At 30.9% G+C, this 20718-nt stretch overlaps 4 protein-coding genes and 1 non-coding gene across 7 annotated transcripts; 1 reads left to right on the forward strand and 4 right to left on the reverse strand.

Annotated features, from left to right (window-relative positions):
- Positions 1 to 322: 322 nt before the first annotated feature.
- On the reverse strand, positions 323 to 2020 carry LOC113848040 (pentatricopeptide repeat-containing protein At1g61870, mitochondrial). The gene has a single exon (XM_027477405.1). The coding sequence runs from the start codon at positions 1927 to 1929 to the stop codon at positions 754 to 756; it is 1176 nt and encodes a 391-aa protein (XP_027333206.1). The 5' UTR covers positions 1930 to 2020; the 3' UTR covers positions 323 to 753.
- Positions 2021 to 2118: 98 nt separating this feature from the next.
- TRNAW-CCA lies at positions 2119 to 2190 on the reverse strand. Its single transcript has one exon. It is a non-coding gene; the product is annotated as a tRNA-Trp (tRNA).
- Positions 2191 to 2416: 226 nt separating this feature from the next.
- Positions 2417 to 9987, forward strand: LOC113862622 (tobamovirus multiplication protein 1-like). Of its 3 annotated transcripts, XR_003504466.1 has the most exons (13): positions 2417 to 2819; positions 2919 to 3009; positions 3108 to 3160; positions 3258 to 3350; positions 3576 to 3647; positions 4195 to 4267; positions 4397 to 4442; positions 4904 to 4967; positions 6343 to 6396; positions 6562 to 6662; positions 7205 to 7282; positions 7389 to 7553; positions 8306 to 8635. XR_003504466.1 is itself a non-coding variant. In XM_027495707.1 (11 exons), exons 1-11 carry the CDS (start codon positions 2673 to 2675, stop codon positions 7479 to 7481), a joined length of 864 nt encoding a protein of 287 aa, XP_027351508.1. In that variant the 5' UTR covers positions 2465 to 2672; the 3' UTR covers positions 7482 to 9987. The 3 variants fall into 3 exon arrangements, 2 of the variants coding, with proteins under 2 accessions (XP_027351508.1, XP_027351518.1); XM_027495707.1 differs by lacking the exon at positions 6562 to 6662 and having other exon boundaries at positions 2465 to 2819; positions 7389 to 9987; XM_027495717.1 differs by lacking the exons at positions 6562 to 6662; positions 8306 to 8635 and having other exon boundaries at positions 2606 to 2819; positions 7230 to 7282; positions 7389 to 7523.
- On the reverse strand, positions 9979 to 13211 carry LOC113862637 (derlin-2.2). The gene is made up of 6 exons (XM_027495730.1): positions 12780 to 13211; positions 12222 to 12321; positions 10846 to 11060; positions 10686 to 10769; positions 10480 to 10533; positions 9979 to 10387 (listed from the first exon to the last, which is right to left on the reverse strand). The coding sequence occupies exons 1-6, from the start codon at positions 12876 to 12878 to the stop codon at positions 10205 to 10207; spliced, it is 735 nt and encodes a 244-aa protein (XP_027351531.1). The 5' UTR covers positions 12879 to 13211; the 3' UTR covers positions 9979 to 10204.
- A 3048-nt stretch (positions 13212 to 16259) lies between these two features.
- On the reverse strand, positions 16260 to 18317 carry LOC113852759 (15.4 kDa class V heat shock protein). The gene is made up of 2 exons (XM_027483127.1): positions 18045 to 18317; positions 16260 to 17716 (listed from the first exon to the last, which is right to left on the reverse strand). Exons 1-2 carry the CDS (start codon positions 18184 to 18186, stop codon positions 17451 to 17453), a joined length of 408 nt encoding a protein of 135 aa, XP_027338928.1. The 5' UTR covers positions 18187 to 18317; the 3' UTR covers positions 16260 to 17450.
- Between the last annotated feature and the right edge of the window lie 2401 nt (positions 18318 to 20718).

Raw genomic sequence — 20718 nt, forward strand, 5'->3', positions numbered from 1 at the left:
TCAGAGCTGAAGGTGGTAGTTAGCGTTTAACACATAATTTACTATCAATATGCTTGAAATTGCATTAAAATGCAGAGGCACACAATGTAGATTAGTTATTTGTGAACATAAAACAAATCCTTTGAAAGAGCTGAAGATCTACTACTGATTACTGACTCTCCATTACCTACAACCTCGACCAACAAAAACGTGATTATGAACTTACAATAGCATCATACAACACGTAATTTCAATTTCAGTAGAATGAAACATGTATGAGTCAAATGTTTGACTGTTTGACTCGATTAACAAATAGAATTAATAGAACTATTTAAAAGTGGAAATAAACAAAAATGACAAGGCACATATCAAAAGCAGCTGGTAGCAACCAGCTTTAGTAAGCTATGGAGGAAGAGCAGTATAAGAAACCAAAAATTAGTAATAAACTAATAATGTAATATACAGGTCCATGAAGCGTACCGGTCTGCTTTTTTGGAAAAGCAAAATTGAGCTAATGCAATTGACAGAGGTATAACAAATGAGAACAAACAGAATACTGTCTTCATAACCGTTTCACAATTCTTTTATTACCCAAACAAGGAAAACTAAGCATGCCCCACGATAGCGAACATGTTAAAACTAACTCAGCAGATTACCGGCTAGCATTGATTTCATTTGCACAAAAGCCAAGGGCCGGAGCAACAACAAAAGAAAGCCATTCCTCAGCTGAGATTCCTGAGACAAATCAACTATGCAAGCAGACCACACAGTTTCTCACTGAGGCAATCCACCTTCAATTTCATCCCACTTATCACTGTTTGCAGTAAACTTCTCCTTGATTTGCTTAATAAGCTCTCTAGCATCATCTATCTTAGACGCACCAACAAGCCCATTCACAAGATTTTTCATTGTCGTGAAATTAGGAACCCAACCTTTTGCCATACTTTCTCCTGCAACCCCCAACGCAGAATCAAAATCCCCACCCTGGCACAGGAAGTGAACAAGGGTAAAATAACACTCACTATGAGGCACGTACCCTCTCCTCTTCATTTCCCTAAACAACCTCTTGGCCTCCTCAAGGTTCCCTTCCCTGCAAAACCCATGAATCAAATAACAGTAGCTAACCGAATTTGGCTTCCTCCCTCCACAAACCATCCCTTCAAGCAAAGCCTTGGCCTCGGAAGACCTCTTCAACTTACACAAACTCTGAATCCTAACATTATAAGTACTAAGTCCAGGAAACACCCTGTACTTTTCCTCCATCAATTTCATCACCTTCCCCACTTCCTCAAACTTCTCCTCTCGGTAAAACCCACCAATGCAATTATTCAAAGTCGTTGAATTAGGCTTAACAGAATTCCTATCCATCTCATCCAAAATAGAGTAAACAGAGCTAGACGAACCAGACTCAGCGAAACCCTTAATAACTATGTTATAGGTATCTACATTAGGTTTAATCAAATAAATCTTAGGGAATTCAAGGTAGATTCGAGATACCTCTTTGTAGTTCTTCGCGAGGAGAGAAGCGAAGAGCAAGGCGTTGAGCGATTTGACGGAGCGAGAAGGTGCGAGGTCGCTATCGAAGGTGCGAAGCGAGTGTTCGAGCATGTTCGCTTGGCCGTAGAGAACGATGGCGTGAGAGAGGAATCGCTCGGTGCGGAGGTCCGAGCGGGATTTGAGTTCGTCGAGAAAACGGCGGATTCCGTCGAAGTGGTTGGCAGCGGAGAGTTTGGTGATGGCGAGGGACAAGGCACGGCGGTCGAGGTGAGACTCCAGCGTGAGGGAGGCAGCGCGGCAAATCTCGATGATGCGTTCGGGGTTAGACTCCGTTCCGAGGAGGCGGAGAGCGCTTCGAGACTTCTGCTTCGAGGTTAACGGCGTTGATGAGGTCGGAGAGAGGATTGTGGAATAGTGGCGGAACGCTTGCCGGAGACGAGAGAGCGTTGACATGGTTGCAGTTGAGAGCGGGTGGAGCTAGGGTTTTTCAGCCAAAAGGAAACAGAAGAAGAAGAAAGAGTGAGGTTTAGTGTGTGACATAGGAACCAGTGACAGTTACGACGGGCCAAAACGCTGCGTTTAATGATTTGGTGGACCTTTCCCTGTGTTTGTAAAAAAATATCGATCATGTTAACAGGGAATTGAACCCGACGTGAATCGAACACGCAACCTTCTGATCTGGAGTCAGACGCGCTACCATTGCGCCACGGATCCACTCGTTGTTGAAATGCGTTAACTAAATTAAGTTATACTATTTCAAATAATTCATCTGGATTTGTTTAAATAATTAGCTAAATGGAAATTTGAGAAAAAATATAAAAATTATATGCTATTATTATCTCATCAAAGGCATTGAGTCCATATTTAATTATTTAAAGCATAATTTTTTTGTTAGGTAAGAAAAAGTGCTTAAAAATCCCATCATGTCATGTTGTGGATCACAAAACTAACAAATCTAAATGGGCTGATTTTGCAAGAGGCATTGCTTACCTGAGTGAATTGATAAAAGGAATAACAATTTGAAGAAGTGTAGTTAAGAGTTGTAGACAGACCGGTAAAGTTGTTGTTGTTGTTGTTATATGGTTTACAGAGTGTTGTGTTGATATAGTGTGACTTGGGAGTGTGTAGAGGAGACTGACTGGTAGCATATATAAGCTATAAACAAGAAGGGAATAAAACTTGAATAGAAACGGAAGATGAAGAAGGTTCCATATGCACTTGAACTTGCACCTCTCTTCTTTGATTGGCCTTGGTGGGACCGCACCAACAACTCCACTCACTACCAGAACGCCTTTTTCTACTTCCTCTGTGCTGCTTATGCTCTCATCTCCTCTGTTGCTCTGGTCTCTCTTCTCTTTCCCTCTATCTACCATTAGGAATTCAATTCTAGATTTGTTTCATTGCTTTACATTAATTAAGTATCTTCAATTCAAATTCTGCAGATTCAGCTTATAAGAATTGAACTGAGAGTGCCTGAATACGGTTGGACAACTCAAAAAATTTTCCATCTTATGAACTTCATTGTCAGTGGAGGTGCTTTCACACTCTCTCGTCTTGTATCATTCTTCGCTTGTTTGTTCCTGCATTTTTAATGCTTTATTGTAATTATTATTTGCGTTTTCTCATTGCAGTACGTGCAGTAGTGTTTGGATTTCACAGCCAAGTTTTTCTTTTGCATCCAAAGGTCAGGCTTGCATGTGCAGCATCATCTGTTTAAACTTTGAATTGCTAGTTTATAAGGCTTGCATGCTGACATAGAGAGTGATTACTTGTTGGTTTAGGTCTTGATTTTGGTGTTATTGGATCTGCCGGGACTAGTGTTTTTCTCTACTTATATACTTCTGGTTCTTTTCTGGGCTGAGATTTATCATCAGGCATGTCAATTTTCATCTTTCTCCTTTTACAATTATCATTTTTATTGTTAGAATATGAGATAAGAGCAACTCACAAAAAGTAATTATGAATTATTCGCTTTCGTTTGCATGATCTAGGAATTTCCTTTTCTTTTTCGTTTCCTTTATTAATATGTTATTTGAACTTCTTCTATTTTTAGTGTGCAAAACATTATAATTTGTTTTTGCTTTTCAATGGTTGAGCAGGCTAGGAGTTTACCGACGGAAAGACTGAGGATACTCTATGTTTCTATAAATGGTGCTGTGTATTTTATCCAGGTATCTCATCTGTCTTATTTCTTGTTGCACACAACATATGTAAGCTGATATGCACTATTTTGTTTGTTGAATCTCCTTTATTCATCTCAATACAAGATGACAACTCCTCAGTAATATGGTGGTAATCCAAACTGTTCATAGAATATTTAGGTTCTGGACATGTGATTTTTGTTTTTATTTCATGTGCTGGACAGACACTAACAAGCTGCAACTTCAACTGCTTTTACTTGAGTGTAAAACCAGTGATGACTGGTGTATGAAATTACAACTTTCTTAGTCAAGATCTTCTCTCGCTTTCTGAAAACATAATGGCATATGAATATCTAGGGCACTTGTACATCTTAATTGTGTACCAAATATGACTTATTAGCATTTGAAGGAGTTTTAAGATATGCAATTTGATTTCGGTTTTGGGCAGTGATTGTGACTTTCTCCTATTTAGTTGCTGCAATATGTGCATAATCTCTCCAGAGGCATATAAGGGGGAAAAACATGTTCTTTGATAGTTGACATCCATCTCTATTCTAAGTTTTGGCTTTGGATTCAGGTTTGTATTTGGATTTACCTCTGGATAGATTACAATAATGTTGTGGAGTTGATGGGAAACATATTTACAGCAGGTTAGCTTTTTAAGCAAGGATTAATTTATCTTTCACATCCATTTGAGTTTAAGAATGAGTTATGCAACCTTGAAACGATATATTTCTGTATGCATAAGCATTTTTTCATGGGATTTTTCTTTTCTTCAGCTGTCTCATTTATGGCTGCATTAGGCTTCTTGATATATGGAGGAAGGTGAGGCTTCTGCGTTTGACTGTATTATATATGAAATACCTCGCACCCTCAGTTATATTTATTTAATGGTGGTTCTTGGTTTTTATGGTTGAAATAAGTCATTCATTCCACATTCCATCCAATAATTAATAGGAATGTAGTGGGTTGAGACATATCATTGATTTGTATGGATTTGTAAAAGAAAAATTGTATAAAATGTTTGTATAAAAAAATGTCATGGATCTCAATTTTTATTTTAATATTTTATATATTTTTATTTGTCAATCTATATAAACCGATGTTATGTCACATCTCTATTATCTATTCATTAATTATTGGATAAAATTTTAGGATAAAGGACTTAATTTTAATAATTGAGTAACTATAGAAACTAAATACAAGTAATTAGAAAAAAGAGAGTAACATTGTACATAAATTAAAATATGGGAACTAAAAGTTCAATTAAACTTGAATGTCTCTAGGTTATTTACAATGTTGAGGCGTTTCCCAATTGAATCCAAAGGAAGAAGGAAGAAGCTTCATGAGGTATGTCAATTTGATAAAAATTGTTATGGAAAAAAGATTTGACAATATCAGTGCTTGCATTATATCCAATGAATTTCTTTGTGTGGCCGTGTCTTTTTCTATTGCTGTTGGTCATTTCTCTTGGTCTCATATGCTCATTTCTTTGTGTGCTTGGAAGAGGTATGTTTTTGCCTTATCTGATGGGAGCTAGTTACTACCTCAAATTAGTAAGATTGTATGTCTTTTGTGAAAATATGTTTTGTCACTACTCCCCATCAGATTTTCATTTTACTCAAGCATCACTTCTTTTCTTCCTTACTCTAGGGGATTTTATTTTATTTTTCAAAATGTATTCAGGTTTCCCATGATATTTTAGTGCTTCACACATGTCTGTGTGCATATAAATGACTCAGATACAAACCTTTGTCCAATTTTGGTGTCTTTTCCATTGTTCTTTTAATATGTTGATTTCCAAACACAAACGCAATAGACAGATGTTTTGGAAATGGGTATGCCAGAGTGTCATCTTTGTACTGGTTAGATAACTTTTAATCTCTTATTACTTTTTTGTTAAGATCAACTACTAAGGTCCTAAATTTCTACTACTGAATAGGAGAAACATCAAATAAGCTGTTTAATTATTCTAGGACTATAAGTATTTTGCTGTACAACTACGAGTTATAAGGTCATAGTCTGAATTGTCATATCTCATAAGGATTGCTCTGTTGCCTTTGTTTATATCTCTAAATGATAATTTGTGTAAACTTCTTCACTTCCCTTGTTGGTGGTTTATCTGTATAAAATTCAATTTGCATTCCTAGGTAGAACTTTCAAGGAAATAACATGAATGAATGAGTAAAATATTTTAGTTGTCAAGCACATTAAAACTGTAGTTTTTGAATCCATTATAAAGAATTGGATTTAATTGATTTATAAATTGGATCTTATGTTTGGAACTCATTAAAACTGACAATATATATATAATTTAATTTAAAATCAAATGAATTCCAACTCAATCCTACCAAATTTGATAGGATTTTTAAGACAAAAGCCTCATATACAAGATATTTTAAATCTCAAATTTAACATTACAAACTCAAGATTTTATTCACAAATCAAATCAAATCCCAATTTTCAACATTCCAAACACCCTCACAGTTATTTGTGCTGCAAAATATTACCAGTTTTAACTAGATTACTCATTCATAAATAAAAAAGTGCATACACTTTTTCCTGTTCAGAATGGCCTTGTATTATATCTCATTATGATGAACTGAAAAGAACCTGTTCAATCTTTTCATCATCTGTACTGTTCCAAATGTAGAACAATGATAAATTGAAAACAAATATTTATATTATTAGTAGCTGTATTCACAAAATAATTTTTGAATTGCAGGTCGGATTTGTCACAGCCATCTGTTTCACTTGTTTTCTGATAAGAGGCTTGATGGTAACATCTAACTATATTATTATTCTGTTACCTTTCCTATGTTTAAATAGACACTTTCTTAACATTCTCAATGTAAATAATTCACAATTATAATTATTTTCTGCTTGGCTTCTGCACACCTTCTTTTGCTATTCTGCTATGTTATTTCCTTGTTTTTCCCTGTAGTTGGGGCAAGGTTTGGGATCCACAGACATATACAACAAAAAATATGAATGTCTTTACCAACTTTGAGAGCGGTGATACATATTTGATACATTCAGTATATGGTATATTTGAGTTTCTCCATAATTGTAAAATATTTAATTGAATCCCTGTATTATTAGTCGAAGAAGTTTATTCTTTTCATTTGACAAACAACAATTGGAAGTGTGAATTATGCATATGTAGTTGATGAGGGTGTAGATTATGATGTGAGGTAAGAATGGCAATAAATTGGATCATGATTCATCAGGATCTAAATTTGGCGCTACATTAGTTGAATATGAGTTGGTGTGTTTCAAGTTTCAACCTTTGTGTGCAATATTGTTAGACCTGCACGCAAAAAATCAAAAAATTATTTAGTTAGAAGAATATGAAAATCACAAGATCAGAGTAGAACATTCAATGGTTAGCATGGTTAAAATTTTCAAGGGAAAAGTATGTCCTAAATGGAGGTTAAATCTAAGGAAAAGGGATGGTAGAGTATTGAAGTGTTTGTCATGAGAAATTGAAAAGTATAGCTGTAGGATAAGTTAAATAATGACATATAGTGTATTATTATCCAAGCATTATAGCTTCTTTCTTAATTAAACTTTTGACACGCGTGCAGGTTTTGATTTCTGCTTTTGATTCAGATGCATCTCTTGATGTTGTGGATCATCCTATTTTGGACTTGATCTACTACATGGTATTCTATTCCCTATTTTTTAAAATTAATTTAGTTAATTGCCCTTATTATTTGGGTTCACTCTCTTAACATATTGCAAACTACCTTTCATTTTTTCATAATACAGCTGGTTGAGATCTTGCCTTCAGTTTTAGTCCTCTTCATCCTGCGCAAACTGCCCCCAAAGAGAATATCAGCACAATATCACCCTATCCGTTAACTGCAGTGCAACTAGGATCTTAATATATTCTTTAACCTGGAGGTTATGATTTTAATGGCACTGTAGTTCATGGTATTCTTTTTCTCTTTGGCATTCTTTTGCTCTTTTTCCCGTCAGGTTTAGTCTCATGCAGCAGTTCTTTTTACGTGTAACAATCAGCTGCGGCTACTTAGGTAGAACAATTTGGACTTTTCCTTTTTTTTTTTGTTGGTTTAAATGATGTTGAGATTGTGATTTTCTGCGGTTATAGGTCCATGTATGTAAAAGGGAATTGAGAGGTGTTGACAGAGGAGATTAAGGAAATAGAATATTTTGTGTAGTTTCAAGATTATGGTTGCAGGCTGTTTCCAGACCTTTGTTTTGCATGTTTGTATGTGCAGAACAAACTGGGAACGATGTATTCATTCTTTTCCTCAACACTCCATAGGGTGTTTGATGTTTGCCAAAATATATACTGCCACAAAAAATTGAGATTGTTGCAAGAATGAGTTAGCACTTTTGTTTGAACGAGTTTAAATTGTGAATGGGAAATTGTGAATGTATATCAAAAGATCAAGCAATTCGGTATTACGTAGCACTAGACACAAATTTTTTTCCATGTTTGTCTCTTCCTGTCCAAGTAAGCTAAATAGATTTTCCGATGTAGCTTACTTTCTATTCAATGATTTCCTTTGCATTATTTAAAGGTAAAAGTCTAGCCTCATAACTTCAGTTTTCAAGCTTTAAACATGTGCAATGTGATTTTTAAACTTTTTTGAATTGTGTTTTTCAATCTTTTTGTTTAAATTTTATTGAACGTTAACAATTCTTTCTTTTAATTTCAGAATCAGCATCCACTTGAAGCTAAACCGGAGAGGGTAAATTAAACTTTTCTTGCTACAAAATAGTCATATGATTCTTTTTGGTAGATAAATAGTCATATGATTTGAATATGGTAATATGTGTTGAGATACCTTGAATTTGTGTCTCTGAGTTTTAACTATTGTTCTCTTCCATGTTATGAATTATTATGGTGAGTTATGAATCATTATATACACAAACTTTAAAAGCTTATAAGATATTTTTTTTATATGTATCTTGTATTTTATATTCACAAATTACAATAAATAGAAATTTTTTAATTTGATTATGGATGTAAGTTTCATTGACTGAACCACATTGATTTTTGTTGTTCTTCTAATTACTTTGTTTTCTTTTGTCATAACAATTGATATTAAGAGCTTAGTTTTTTTTTTAAGGACTAATTTTAGTGATTATAATGTCTTTAAATAAATTTAATATTGAAAAATTCAATGGATAGAATGATTTCACTTTATGAAAATTAAAGATGAAGACAATTTTTGTAGATTAACAATGTATAACAACATTAAACGGTAAAGAAAAATTGTTTGTGACTCAGAGAAATGTAAAGAAGAAATAGATAAAGAAATAAATATTGAAAAAGATGGATTGTATAATTCTATTGAGAATAACTTATTAAGTTCTGCAAGAAATAATTGACAAAATAACAGCTGCAGAAATGTGACAAGCTTCAAGAAAGATATCAAAAGGAATTTTTAACTAATTAATTGTACTAAAAGCAACATCTATGTATCTAGCAAATATCTAAGAATATGTTAGTGAGAAATTATATTGATAATTTTAACATAATTATCCTAGAAAGTTAAAATTAATGATAAAAATTATATTATTATTTTGTTGTATTTTTGTCTGAAATTATTTGAGTATTTAACAACATAAAAGTTAAGAGTAAAATAAATACATTTTTTATTTATATTATTATATTTTAGTAGTATTTATTTCATTGTTCACATAAAATTTATTTTTATTTGAGTTGTATGATATATCTCGCAAACATTATTTCTTGTATAAAGTTTTTATCTTATTAATGTATACATATATATGTTATTTTACCGGAAGTTTAACGGTGATGCAAAAAAAAAAAATCAACAATCTTTTATATTTCTTTCTTGCGCATACTTGCTTATATTCACAAGATAACAAATATTTTCTTTTTTAAATTGTCACACTTTCTGTTGTAAAATATTTTAATTAAACTTGGTAAGCAAATATGACGCTCTAGAGAAAATCATTGATGTTATAAATGCAATACTACTATCAAATTACTCCTCATCTACCATTTTGCATGTACCTGTGGAAAGTAAAAAGATTATTGTGTACGTTGAATTAAAAGCTTATAGCATTTTGCATATCTCAAATTCACATTGGATGCTTTGCATAGTTCTGTTGGATTCAAAGAATGAGGACGAGATGCGAGATATTTTAATAAAAAAAGAATGGACGGAAAGAGTTCCATGTTTGTTTAGTAAGAGGAAGAAAATAAAGATAAAAATAACTTTGAAATCAAACATGAAAATAGAGGAATTTTATCCTGCAAAAAAACATTATGATGGTAGTCTTCTGTCATAACATAACTGGAAGGCGCCTCATGTGATAAAAAACAGAAGAATAAAATAATATGAAAGAAAAATAATAAAGAAGGGGACACTATTATTATATCTACAAGATGCTCTGATAAACTACAAAGAGAAATGAGGAAACCTGTTATCTCATTCAGTTAAAACTTTGGACATTCGACATAGTATTCTTAAATCTTAATAATTAACAAATGCATCCGAAAAAAAAGTTTCAAAATCTATATATTACAAGGCCAACCGCTTTGCAGTTTTGTTGCTATTCTGCTCACCATTGGGCTCATTCATTCAGTCTTGGTGAAGTTCATCAACTGCTGGGGGAGCAAATCTGACATTGGCAGGCCGTGCCACAACAACTGGATCATCTGCAAATAGTGCTTTGATGAATGATGGTGTTTTGAGGGGCCTACGACCCGTCATCCGAGGATAAACATCTTCAAGAAAATAGTATGCATGACCAGCAATCATTCCCTGAAAAATGCGGTCAAGAGTCACATTAGCTGTTTCTCAGAAAAATGAATAGATAGAAATCAAGTTTCCATAGTAAGGAAACGGAGACATACCAGTAGATCCACCCAAGCACTAGCACCAACAAGAACAGAGAACCCCAAGAGAACCTACAAGCATAAAACTTTTATGATTAGATTGCCATGATTACAGGTTAGAACTTAACCAAAAGGAAAAACAAAATTAAAATTTTAAGTACTGTGCATAAACTCAGTTTAATGTTATCCTATCCAATCAAGTAACATTTGTAGAATTTACACACCCATGGAAGGTAGGCAGCAGTGAAAGTAAAGAGGCCCAGGAAGCTCATGTGAATAAAGGGATTCTGTTTGCTCCACACATAAACCTGAAAATAGATAAATTAAGTTTTAAAATTTGAGATAAATTTAAAGGTGAGAACTCAACAACAAAAATAGACTTACCATCATAAATGTCAATGAGTTGCTAAGGAATATTATTTTTGCAAAAGACTCCGATAAATATGGTATCATCCCGCCAAGAAGTACAATTCCAGTCAATACAGTGGCACCAAATAAGAGCATGTAAAAGAAATCAGCAGTCCTCCCCCTGAACGAGTTCTCCTCAAGAAGCTTGCAGTACCGAGCAAGAAAAAACATATGAAACAAGAAATCCAAGTCTGCGCATTCAATAAGAAAATATCGTGTCAAATTTAAATGTACGATGCACAATATTCAGACTAAATATCAAACAATGATGAAACAAATAAGAGTAAAGAACATGGAGGAATTTTCAGAAATATGCCTGTTGGTGTCAATACTATCTGTTGAAAGAAAAAGAAACAAGCCCACAAATTTTGATTATATAGTGTTATTAGAGGGAATTTGGAGGGTCAAGGGTGTCATTCTAATTCATAAAGGGATGTGCTGAAGATTTTAATACAGATATGCATCTGATAATCTATTCCACAAATACAAAAGCCACAAAAGAAAATAGGGTGTTCACATGAGGAGGCAACCATTTTATACAACAAACACCAATTTAAATCAACAGATTATTGACTTATATTATGTATACATCAAACCATCAATGCAAGCTTGAGGCTTCCTCTTATTTTATTCAAAGAGCATAGGTTGCATTTGGCAATCTGGATTGTATACCACTGCAAAGGCACCGCAATCAGAAACGCATGATCTAATTTGTGAAACATAAGGGGATTCAGCAAATTCAGTAACTTATGGTCACATGTAAATATGAAGCAAGAACTACACTATGTTCTCCAAGCGAAACAAGTAAATATCATCACGTGGTTCCATTGCTTCTGATAAACCAATAAAAGTTCATATCTTTAATCGAGTAGTTTTTTTTCTAGGAAGTACTATGATTATGTTGGGGACAATTGGATTGATACCTTTCCAAAAATGTATGTATATCCCAACTATAGCAATAGCCTTTCTTCACTTGTGCTATTCTCAAAACTGTTATGATTTATTCAACACAATTGCTCTCTTAATGTGATTTTCATTATGTACAGATTAAGAGCGTGTCTATATACCCGTCAAAGAAGGATGACATGTGCATTTGCACGGATAATCTACTCTGCAGTGTCTCCAAACATGCACTAAATTCATGATGCTTACAAAATGTCCCCACTCCCTATTTACCAGAATCAGTCGCTCATTATCATATTTTTGCAAAATAGTGTAACAGCCCACAAAAGAAAAACAATTTGAAATGAAAATCAGTGCCCCAAACAAGTCAATACAAAACAAAATTGAGATATTTGCATATTAAAACTGAAACTGAGTGAAGTTTAAACGGTTGACATTGACAATTTTACCCATTTTCCGGAAGTACAAGAAATTAGTAATCAGGCGCCAAAACTGATATTGCTTCACCACCAGTCTAGGGTTCAAGTACAAATGGTATGGAGATATTATCTGCAAGTCATGAAAAAAGAGCATCAATCAACAAAGAATCAGTAACATAATTTCCAAATCAGCAAGATAAAAAGGAAATCAACCCTTCATAGTGCAAAATTGAAAACTTAAACCTATAAAACACCAAACTATAATTGAATGAAAGAAAAAAATTAAATAAAGCATGCCAATCTTTCATTTCAAGAAACCAAACTAAGCATAAACGCGATTCAACCATGGCTTCATTTAAAACCTCTTAAACACTACTCGATTCACAACAAATAACAAAACAATAATGTTCATGATTTGATTTCAAATCAAGAAATCAAAAGAATAACAATGAAATTTCTAAAATAAAAAACCCAAACTAGACACGCCCAATTCATAAAAAACGAAATTCCTTGGAAGGAAAAGAGGAAATTGGAAACCCTAAAACTCAAAATCCGGAAAAAATCCAGCTTAAGAATAAAGGAGTTTACATCAAGGGAGCATCCGATGGTGGTGACAACAGCAGCGGTGAGGTAAGAGCGTGTAATGACTGGCATCTGCTTATACCATTCTTCAACCGCTTGAGCCATTGTTGTGTTCCCTAACCCTAATCGCGGTTTATGGTAATTATACTGAATAGAGAGGAAGAAAAACAGAGGTGAAAGGGTCAAAGGGTTTAGCTATGTGTGATTCGGAAAATGAGAAGGAAGAAGAAGCGGTGTGAGAAATGGAACGATGTTGATGTGACAGAAGCAGAAGAACAAGACGAAGAAAGAAGCGAGCGATGCAAAGAAGAGGAACAAGAGGGCAACACGAGAACACGACGAATGACAGAGACAAGGCCAATAACGAAGCGCGTGGATGTCACGAACCAATCCGTTCTTCCTCTTTGTTTTCTCTGTTTTGGAAAATGGAATGGATTTCTTTCAGGCTTAGAGTGGATATCGTCTTAATTCTTTTATTTAATCTAAGCCCAGCCCATACGGGTAAAGCCCAATTTAACCAGTGTCTTGGAACAAAAAAAAAAAAAGCAAAAAACTGCTTGATTAATTAACGTAGCCGTAAAAAATGGTAACGAAACAGAGTCGTATTTGAAAAAAAATATATATAAATTTTATCAAATAAGGATGGCCATATTGGTTATAGAATTTATTAATAAAATTTAATAAAAAATGTTTTTTTTCAATAATGGTAAGATTTTTTTATAAAATTAGCCCTATAGAATGATATAACAATACTTTAAAATATAATTATCAAAACACATGATATGTTCATTCAAAATGCATATAGAATAGAAACATTAAAAAAATTTCAGCTTTAAATAAATTAAATACTTTTTATTTGCTAGTTGTCACTAGAGTGAAACTTCACAAAATAAACTCCTTTTTGCGTTTTTTCTTTGTCATCTTTTCTTTTTTTTATTCTATGTTGGTGTGATTGACTCTGCCAATATTACAATCATGTTTTGATTGAGTAACAAGAAAGGAGAATAAAATTATTAGGAAAAGTCTTAGATCATGTTTGATTTCATTTTTTTTTAATTGTAATTTATTTTATTTTTAAAAATAGAAAATTATTTTTAAAAGAGGAAATCAAACGCACTTTCAATTGTTGGAGATGAAGGATGATAATACTAGCTAACTTTAAGGAACAAAAATGAAAAGGCTAATAAAATTAAAAGCGACAATAGCAGATAAATAAAACAATCAGAGAGAGAGAAGAAATGAAAAAACTTCCATAAAAGAGAAACATGACTATAATAGAAAAAGAACTCCATAAAAAAAAAAAAAATTTCAAAGAATCCGAGTCCAAGGAGAGAATCTTTAGAGAAAGTTGCTAGCAACTAGGGTTTTTTTTTTTTTTTTTCCTTTTGAACTTTTTTATAAAAATTGTGTCTAGTAATTTTGATCGTCATAATGTCATATTACTTAATAATACGAGAAGATTAAAAAAAAAAGTGCCTTTGCTGCACAAAAAGAATTTTGCTGGCTTGAAGAGGGGAAAGTTGAATTGAAGGATAGGAGACTTAATCAGACAACCAAAAAAGCACAAAATCAAGAGACAGACATAATCAATGGTGAGTAAAATAACAATGATGATGATTTATTTGGATTTTTTTAATCTAAAATTCAAAATAAAAATAAGGAATACAATAAAAGAAAGATGGACAAATTATAGTTTTTGTAATTAAACTATATTTACCATGTCCATTCCATCTCTAATATAATAGTTGGTGTGAGATTGGTATCCACAGAAATTTTGCAACTCACTACCAATAATGTATGAAACCTTAATAGGAAGAAGTCAGTAAATTTTCATTTTTGTGTTTAGTATATAAAAAAATTGGTTTATATTAGACTAATTCCTTTTATTTGCATTATTATTTGTAACATGTTTGTCAAATTCCCGTAGTTGATAGATTCACGTGAATGTCAAAAAAGGTTTGTGAAGACGGAGTTATAAAATTAAGGATTTGAAAAGAAGAGGAAGCATATAAAATGGTTTTTCTTCAAGAGGGATGTAAAAATGATGAATTTTAAGAAACAAGTAGGTATTTGAAGGTTAGAATTTCATGGAAGAATACTCTTGCTTTTTTATTCTGTTTTTAAAATCAACGTTGTGAAAACTAACTATTAAATTTAATGAAATGGAAAGCTATTTTCTCTTTTATTTTCATATTAAAAAATAAATTATATGTCATAAATTTCTATTGTATTTTAAAAATATTTACAATATTAAATATTTAAAATTACAAATTCAAATTAAGAATATATATATATATATATATATATATGATACAAATTTAATAAATAAAGATATATAATATCTAAAAATATGTTTATTTTATAATAAAATAGAAAATGTTAATGATTATATTTATAAAAATACAAATATATCATTAAATTAGGATGCAATATATTTTAATTTAATTTAATATAAGGTCAACTTTCATCTCAAAACTATTGCATTTCTCATTCAACTGTTTTCTCTCTATAAAAAAATAATAAAAATTAAGTTTAAATACTGTTTAGTCTTTATACTTGATTCAAATTTGTAAATTAATTCTTACATGTAAAAAATTTGTAAATTAATCCTCATACATACATTTATTTTTTATTTAGTCTCTACCATTAAATTTAAAATAAACAATGTTAAATAAGTAAAAGACTAAATTGAGAATAAATATAATAAGAGGACTAATTTATAAATTTTACATATAAATATTAACTTAAAAATCTGAGTTAAAAGTATTTTTTGTAAATTTATGATACATCTTTGGTTTGTATCTTGATTTTGCAATCCACCCACAAACTCCCTTTTGCCTCCACCTCTAATTCCACTATTTTCATTATTTTTCTTCTTCCTCTACATAAACTTCAATGGAGGTTACAATCTCTTTTTCTCTTAGCTTCTTATCCCCAAAACTCAATTAACTTTTAACAATCTTTATTTAATTATTTTCTCTTCTCAACCACTTCACCATCGCTCTCACCCACACTTACATCCATGCCCACCTACTCAAAACCTTTTTCGTTCTTGAATGAACCCTAATCAGTATTGCTAGCATTATAATTACCAATACATTTATCTACAACTTTATTCACCCCCTTAAAACCATCAAAATCAAGATACAAATCAAAGATGTATTGCAAATTTACAAAAATGCTTTTGACTCAGATTTATAAGTTAATTTTTATATATAAAATTTTGTAAGTTAGTTCTACATGTAAAAAATTTATAAATCAATTCTCATATTGTATTTATTTTTAATTTAGTCATTTACTTATTTAACGTCATTTACTCTAACCTTAACGGTAGGAACTAAATCGAAAATAAATGTATGTATGAGAACTAATTTACAAATTTTTGTACATGTAAGGACTAACTTACAAATTTAAGTTAAATATAGGGACTAAAATATTATTTAACCTAAAAAGTATGTGTAGAATTTCTTTTTTTTTCTTTTTGTAATTATTGCTTAAAAAGTATATATACATACATATAATGTTAAAGTTATAAAAATAAAATACAAATTTTCTTTTAACAAAACCTATATTTTAAAATATATACTTTAAAGTGAAACATCAAATATTTTGGTTAATGATATATTAAACTCGTAGAAGGCGACAAGGAGATAAGCAAGGCCTCTACCATTGATGAAACCATTACATGAGAATCTTAAAAGGAAGGCAAGCTGAGAAAAAAAGCGGTCAGATTTGGTGGCTAGCTAGTAGAAATATAACACCAAGCTTTGGTTAATTACTATTGATTGACATGCCCATAATGGAAGCCAAAGAAATTAATTAAGAAGAAATATCTTATTATGTAAAGAGTTAAGATATCAGAGTATTTACAAATTGATATCATATATAATTTTTTAAATCATTATATATATCTCAAAAATATTTTAAAATTGTTTAATTTTTATGAAACATTATTTGTTATTTTTTATATAAAAATGATACTCTATTCCAAAATAATAATAAAAATTGTGGAACATAGTGATCATGTGAATGTGATGCAATTCTGAATGGGAGTGGGACATGGAAATATTCCATGTCTGTGGATTCTTGTGCACTCAAAATTGCCCTCTTCAATAAATAAAAAATTGAATAGCCGATTACGACCCCCAAAAAATATCTGCATCCACTTGGCCTGTTTGGTAAGAAGATTTTTCAGTCATAGCCATTTTTAAATCCAACGGAAGCAATTGACTAACAAATCCTTAAAAAATATTCGAAATTACCAAAGTGGGTTGGCAAATTAATTTCATCCAGCATAAATATTTTAGAGTGAAATTAGATCCACCCGTTTTCTTGGAAGTTCATTCGTCCTCATGTGCTGTGTGTTATCTACAATAATCACGCACACTCAACAAGTGAAAAGACTTGAAACACACGATAATAAAAGTTAGCTAAATTAGGAACCTGTAAATTTGTTTTACTTCTACATATCCATGTTTGTGAGTTCTAATCTTGGATGTCACTTCTGAAAATAATAGAAAACAATGAGATCACAAACATTTTGTACACAATAATGACCTTGACATGGCCCAAATCATGCAAAGACACCATAACCAATGTTTCATTAATTGTTTAATTCCCATAGAATATTCCGGGATGAATCAGCAAATGGTAGCTCCAAAAACAAGCACCGTTAATTCAAGCAGCTCTTGCAAGAAATTCAACACTCTCAGGCACATCAGCAGGGTCAATGTAGAAACCTCTCCTAAGTGATCTTGGAACTGTAACAGTTAAGACTCCATCTTCATACCCAGCAGAGATGCCATCGAGATCAACCCTCCCCGGAAGCCTAAACTTCCTCTCAAACTTCCTCGCAGGTTCAGTGGATTCATCCACAGCTTCAGTTCTGATTATGAGGTACCTTGAGTCCTCAACCTCCACTCTCAGCTCTTCTTTCTTCACACCTACCACCACAACCAAACACCAAAAGATAAAGAAACCCAGTTCTAACATCCTAAGGAGAAAACCTATAACAAAATAAATTGTTTTCACCTTATGTCTATAAATTTTAATATGAAATTTATAATACGACAATAACTTGTTAAATATTCAATCAAACTCTAGTCAAATTCACTCATAGTATGGTTATTTAGCAAAGTCTAAAAAATAATTGCTTTTTTTTTTTCTATAAAATTTTTAAGAAGTTGAGAAAATAAACGACTATACTTCAAAAATAAGAAGGTATTTACTTTATTTAACATTTTTTTGCAACATGTGAAAGGGTTAACTTACCGGGTATGTCAGCAGAGAAAATGTGAGATTCAGGGGTTTCTGTCCAGCGAACATAGTTTTCTGGAATGAAATTGTAGGGAAAGAGAAGGTGAGAAGGGAGTAGGTATTGCCAGGGAACAGAGTGAGATGCTGGGAACTCCATTGTTTGGTCATGTGACAGAATTATGGAGTTGTTCTGCTGCTGCTAAATATTGAGATGTTGTATGGTGTTGTTGGAAAAGGATAGGTAGTTGGTTGGCTTTTTATAGGCAAGTGGGCAAGTTGGGTGATGAACTCCTCAGAGTCTCTTCATTGGTTTTCATTTTTCGGTCATAAAGAGTTGGATACTTGGACATGGACTATCCCTCTCTCTTCTCTAATCACATGCTTTGATTCACTTTTTGGAAAAAAAAAAAAAAAAAAACAACAACAAAACTTTGATTCACTTTTCAATATTCTTATCCATTCAAATATTTCCACCAATCAATTTTTACATTTATTTTATATTTTTTATTACATCATTTGTTATTTTCTTTTTACTTTTTATTATATTTATTGTTTCTTTTAAATATGGATATATCAGAATATATCATTAAATTCAAAGAAAAATAAAAAAGAAGAAGAATCTGAATAGAAGAGAAAACATGAAAAAAGAATGAACGAAAATCAATCTTCTTATTTAATTGACTAAAAGAGAAAAAAATAAATCTTCAAATAAAATAGGAGAAAAAAGAATAATACACTTATATTTGGTAAAATTAATTTATAACTTAATTATAAATTTATAACATTAACTTTCAATAAATTTATGGAATTGTTTGATAAAAACATAAAATAAAGAGAGTTTAGAGTTTTTGAATTTTTTTTTTTCAAAAGCTATTTAAAAATTAACTATTAATATTTTTATTATATATATATATATTTTTTAAATATCATATCCTTCACACAATTAAAACAGTAATACGTTAATCCTATTGCTATTTTGTTCTTTTGGTCTCATACTAATTCTTTTTTTTATTGATAATTAATAAAATATTTTTTAGATAAAAAATAATTAAGTAGATAAAAATATTTTTAAAAATAAAAAATAAATTATTTAAATTAATTCATTTAATTTTTATTGATAAAACATGTTAAAATTAATAATTTTTAAAATAAATTCAAATTATTGTTTAAACGAATAATATCATTCTTATTAATAATTTATATTAAAATAAATTATATTTAATTTTAATATTATATTAATATAATATTATATGTTATTTTAAAATATTTAATATAAATTAATTAATGGCATAGTTAGTATGTCAAACAATTTTATTTTATAAACTATAATTATAAGCTTTCAATTATAAATACATGATTTTTGGTTTATTTCACAGTTAGAAATTATAAATTCACCAATTTCAGCTCGTTTTATTAAATATAACTTATATATATATATATATATATATTATTGTAAATACAAATAAAAAGAGTTTCTAAAAAAAATAATATAATTTAAATATAGTTTAGTCGTTATAACTTAAGTAAATGTTATAAAAGAATTTTTTTTCAAATTTCTCAATACTAATGGTAGAAAAAATTGTTTTGATCGTCTCATTTTTAAAAGTATTGAATCAAATGAAGAAAAAAGTTATAAAAATCTATTACCTCCCTTTGCTATATTTCATATACCTCACCAAACTAGTAAGAGTGTGATTTTTTTATTGATTTTAAAATTAACAACATGTATCTCTATGAGGTGTCAACACAATCATTCAATTACCTTAAATAGCCTTCAAACGTACTAACTAAAATTCAATTTTTAATGGGTTATGTAAAACTATTCTATAAAAATAAAATTTATTTTAATATTATTTACATCTTAAAAGAATCAATCTTTTACTATTGCCAAAAAAAAGACAAAAAAAACCCTTGTTATCTAAAAAGAAAAGGCTACAAAGAGCTACCAAACAACATCCACGGTGATTGGTGGAGATTAGTGGCAAACTTGTTAGGACTTTTTACAATACAATTAGTCATTGATTATTCAATTAAAAATAGTCTGCTTAATCTAATTCGGATGTAATGGTCGTGTTTTTCGCTAAGGATTCCTTACTAAGTTGTATATATGTCATAGTATGGTGGTTTTACTGATCCCTTATGTATATTAACTAACTCACATTGAAGATTTATGTAGGACATTGATTGGAAATATAAAGGCTTCATTTTTGTCATTAACTCTGAACTATGAAGCAATTTAATATAGTTGCATCACGTGATTAAATCTGACTTCCTAACTATTAAATATCACAATAAATAAATAGAATGAATTTGAATCCTCTGTATTATGTGAGAGAACACAAATATATTACTCTTAATTTAAATTCATTGTGAAAATTCTTCTTCTTTTTTTTTCATTTTAAAGAAGTTTAATCTAATATAATGTGCAATCTATGAAAAATAAACCGTTTCTTATAAATCTACTTTCTTTTTCTTTTATTATTTTCTGAAAATTTGAAAAGCACAAGGTAGATACAAATAATACCTTCGAGATTTTAGTGATCTCAGAAAATTTAAATTCAAACCTTTTTAAAAATCATACGATAAACAAAAAACAAATCCAATCATCCAAACGTGCCGTAAGTTGTCATGCATTCCAATATTATTACCCAAGGGATCCAAAGAAATTTTTTTCATGTTCCACAATTTG

The sequence above is a fragment of the Abrus precatorius genome, unplaced genomic scaffold, assembly GCF_003935025.1.
Source record: "Abrus precatorius isolate BTA unplaced genomic scaffold, Abrus_2018 Scaffold10, whole genome shotgun sequence".
Classification (NCBI taxonomy): domain Eukaryota; kingdom Viridiplantae; phylum Streptophyta; class Magnoliopsida; order Fabales; family Fabaceae; genus Abrus; species Abrus precatorius.